This window comes from Octopus bimaculoides, chromosome 3 (genome assembly GCF_001194135.2).
Source record: "Octopus bimaculoides isolate UCB-OBI-ISO-001 chromosome 3, ASM119413v2, whole genome shotgun sequence".
Classification (NCBI taxonomy): Eukaryota; Metazoa; Mollusca; class Cephalopoda; order Octopoda; family Octopodidae; genus Octopus; species Octopus bimaculoides.
In genome coordinates this window covers 16,988,671-16,992,119 of record NC_068983.1, presented here as the reverse complement: position 1 = coordinate 16,992,119, position 3,449 = coordinate 16,988,671, and the positions used below count along the sequence as shown (strand labels likewise).

Sequence of the window (3,449 nt, the reverse complement as noted above, 5' to 3'; positions counted from 1 at the left end):
GGTAAAGGGCAAAGGGGAATGGTTCAGTGGTTAGAGCATCAGGCTCACAGTCATGAGGTAGTGAGTTTGATTCCTGGTTCAGGCTGTGTATAGTGTTCTTGAGCAAGACACTTTATTTCATGTTGTTCCAGTTCACTCAGCAGCAGAAATGAGTCATGATGTCACTGGTGCCAAGTTGTATCAGCTTTTTGTTTTTCCCTTGGATAACAATGGATAGAGGAGGCTGGTATGAATGAGAAACTGCTGGTCTTCCATAAACAACCTTGCCTGGACTTGTGCCTCAGAAGGGAACTTTCTAGGTGCAATCTCATGGTCATTCATGACCAAAAGAGGTCGTTACTCTTTATTACTATACAAGTTTAAAACCTTTGAAATGATGGCAATGACTTACCTTTAATGTCATATCATCTGAACAAGATGCCAGGAGTAAACCTTGTGGGTCCCATTTGATTGCATTTACTTCATTCTGAAATCACAAAATTGAAGTTATTTAAAAACGCATGTATTTTTGATTCCTGTTCATTAATCCAATTTAATCCTAGCCTGCCATGGAGAATCAGATGATATACTACAATATGTCATATATCAACAATATAACATTTAAAAATAACATATTTTAGGTGCAAAATAATTAACCGACAGGAGAACTAATATTCTAAAAATTATTGTATTATTACTGTACTGGGATTTATTTCCAAGAAGAAAAAAAGAAAAATCAATAAAAGAAGTCTGTTTTATTACTCAAATAAAATTCTGGGGAAGTGAAATCAGAAATTCAAAAGCTAACAATGACACTGAAATTCTGTACCAGTGAAGCAGACAACTAGAACCTTCGTCTATGGTCATTAATGACAGACAGAGGGGACATGCACACACAGGTTATCGTTGGAATGTCCAATGATCCAATTTCTATTCAGTTAACACTGATCTGAAGCTCAACAACAACAACAACAACAAACTACTCACTGTATGGCCTTGGAATGTTTTTATTGGTTTTTCCACACCTAATTTACAAACATGTATACACTGATCAGTTGAACAGGAAGCAAAACTTGTGTTACTCTGCCAGTCAACGTCCAGCGCAGGAGCTGAAGAAGAGCGGGGGAAACAGTTCAGCATGAATTAATGCAATGTAGTTACCATAGAAGTCAATTTAACATAATGTAGCATTATAGAAATCAAATTAATATCATAATGAAATAAACATAAATACAGTTATAGAAATTAAAACGTTTCTTTAAAATGTAAAAGAGATATGGGTTTATATTTAAACATTCATAACAACATACCAAGCAGTTTTACTTTTGGAATTACTAGAACAACTCTCTCTCTCTCTCTCTCACTCACACACACATATCTCAAGACATGCTCATCGATGAGGGGAGCTCTACATGGTTATTTGACTCCCTAGAAATATCAGATAATTCTTGTTCAAATCACACCCAACATCATTTTTTATGTTCAATCTTCTATATTGGTATGGCTTTGTAGACTACTTGAATCAGTATTCTAAAGATTAACATGCTTGCTTTGGGTTGTTTTTTTTTTTTTTTAATGCTTTTGCACAATGAATCACAACTGGATGCTTTGTATATGAGAGATATAAACATATCACTGCTGAAATGGTGTCACTACAAGCAGATGTGGAGATAACACGCACACACACACCATGAGTTTCTGTACTGTTTCCATCCACTGAATAACATACCAAGGTAGTGGTTAGTCCAAGGCTATAATAGAAAACACTTGCCCAGGGTTACACACAGAGGAGAGAACCTAACCATCCTCACCTCACAGCCATCTTAAAACAAGAGCATATTCGACAAACTAAGCATAAATATATTTTTTTAAAAAAAGGTGGATGATCACAAGAGGAATGCTTTTGAATGAAGATTTGCTCAATGAGAGAAAGAGAGTAGAAAATAAGTGCACAGAATGAAATCTTTTTTGTCATTTACAGATGGGTGGTATGCAAAATGTAAATGAAAATATTTGCACTTACCAGAGTGAAATGCAAATTGTTGTGTACAGTGTCCTGAACTGGCATCCCATATAATTGTTGTCTTGAAGAAAAGAAAAATTTATAAAGATTAGGTCATAACAACAACAACATACAAGAAAAATTAACTTTTTTTTTTTACTTTTCTTTACCTTTTTGTCATGAGGAAAAGCAGTGTCCCTGTCACTTTAGTGAGTGTCTGAGATTAATGGGATGAAGAGGGGGAGGATGTATCCTCTAACCAGAGAAATGATTCAAGTGAATGCATGTAATAGAGTGGATTCAAAACACCCAAGGTACTTGTAGTGGTGTTAAACTGAGAGCTGGATTAAGTCTACCAACCAAATAGGCCATGGTGGGATTTGAACACAGAACACAAAGAGCAAAATCAACTACAGCAAACAATCCAGTTTGACAATTCACCACCTTGGATTATTATTATTTCATCAACCTCAAAAGAATGAAAAGTTGACAAAAGCAGGATTTGAACCTTAGTGGGCAGAGACATCTTTCACTGTCACCTGGTTTATAACTACACAGGTAGTTGCCCCACTGGTCATCCACAATCCTCAGGAGAACTGGGGATCTCAGAATGAAAACGTATATTTTTCGTATGTTCTATTAATCCTTTATCATCGATTCATTTAACAGTTTTTTTGTTTTCTTTTGTTTTTTGGGTTTTTTTTAAACTAAACAACCATGATAAACGAGGATAGATGTACCTTGCTTGAAAAATAGATAGTTGCCTTGGTGACCATCTACAATGCTCAGAACAACTGGGAGTCTCAGAACAAAACCTACTTTTCCTAATGCACTATTAATCATTTATTACTGATTCATTTTACATGGGGTTTTTCTTTTTGGGTGCCATAACACTCACAATAAATAAAGTTAGATACAAGTTATGATTGGCATCCGGAAGAGTATCAGAACACCACGTCAAGAAATATTGTTCAATTCTTGCCAGTATGGAAAAGTGGTCATTAAATGAGAAATGAACCAAAAACAAGATGTCCTGATAAATAAAAAAGAAACATTCTATACAGCTTATTTTTACCTCAACGAACAACACAGGTTCCTAGTTGTAGAATTATGTACTTCATTTGTAATAGCAGTGAGCTTGCAGAAGCACATTCAGATTTACCTTCTTAGCTGTTCCAGTTATTAGAATGCAGCCATGCTGAGGCAACACATTGATTTGTGATTTTTGTTATTTCATATCAACCATTGATGTACTAACTTCCTGAGACTGATTTTGGTCCTTTAATACAAACAATCTCTCTGTGTCCCAAACATATCTTATTCTTTCAAATTTTGACATGAGGCCAGTAACTGAACTCAAAACATGAAGAGCTAGAAGAAATGTCAATAAGCATTTTGCCCAACACATTAACAATTCTGCTAGCCCACTGCCTTTATTTCTTGAAATTCTAGCATAAGGCCAGCAACT

The 3,449-nt window shown here is 35.3% G+C and overlaps 1 protein-coding gene across 4 annotated transcripts in view; it reads right to left on the bottom strand.

Moving 5' to 3' along the window:
- Positions 1 to 3,449, bottom strand: part of LOC106873508 (F-box-like/WD repeat-containing protein TBL1X) — an 80,647-nt gene that overhangs the window by 6,647 nt on the left and 70,551 nt on the right. For all 4 annotated transcript variants that reach the window (XM_052966069.1, XM_052966067.1, XM_052966070.1 and 1 more), the window contains exons 10-12: positions 2,003 to 2,063; positions 967 to 1,088; positions 392 to 466 (exon numbers count right to left, since the gene is read on the bottom strand). In XM_052966069.1, coding sequence (XP_052822029.1) covers positions 392 to 466; positions 967 to 1,088; positions 2,003 to 2,063 — 258 coding nt within the window. The remainder of the gene's footprint in view (positions 1 to 391; positions 467 to 966; positions 1,089 to 2,002; positions 2,064 to 3,449) is intronic.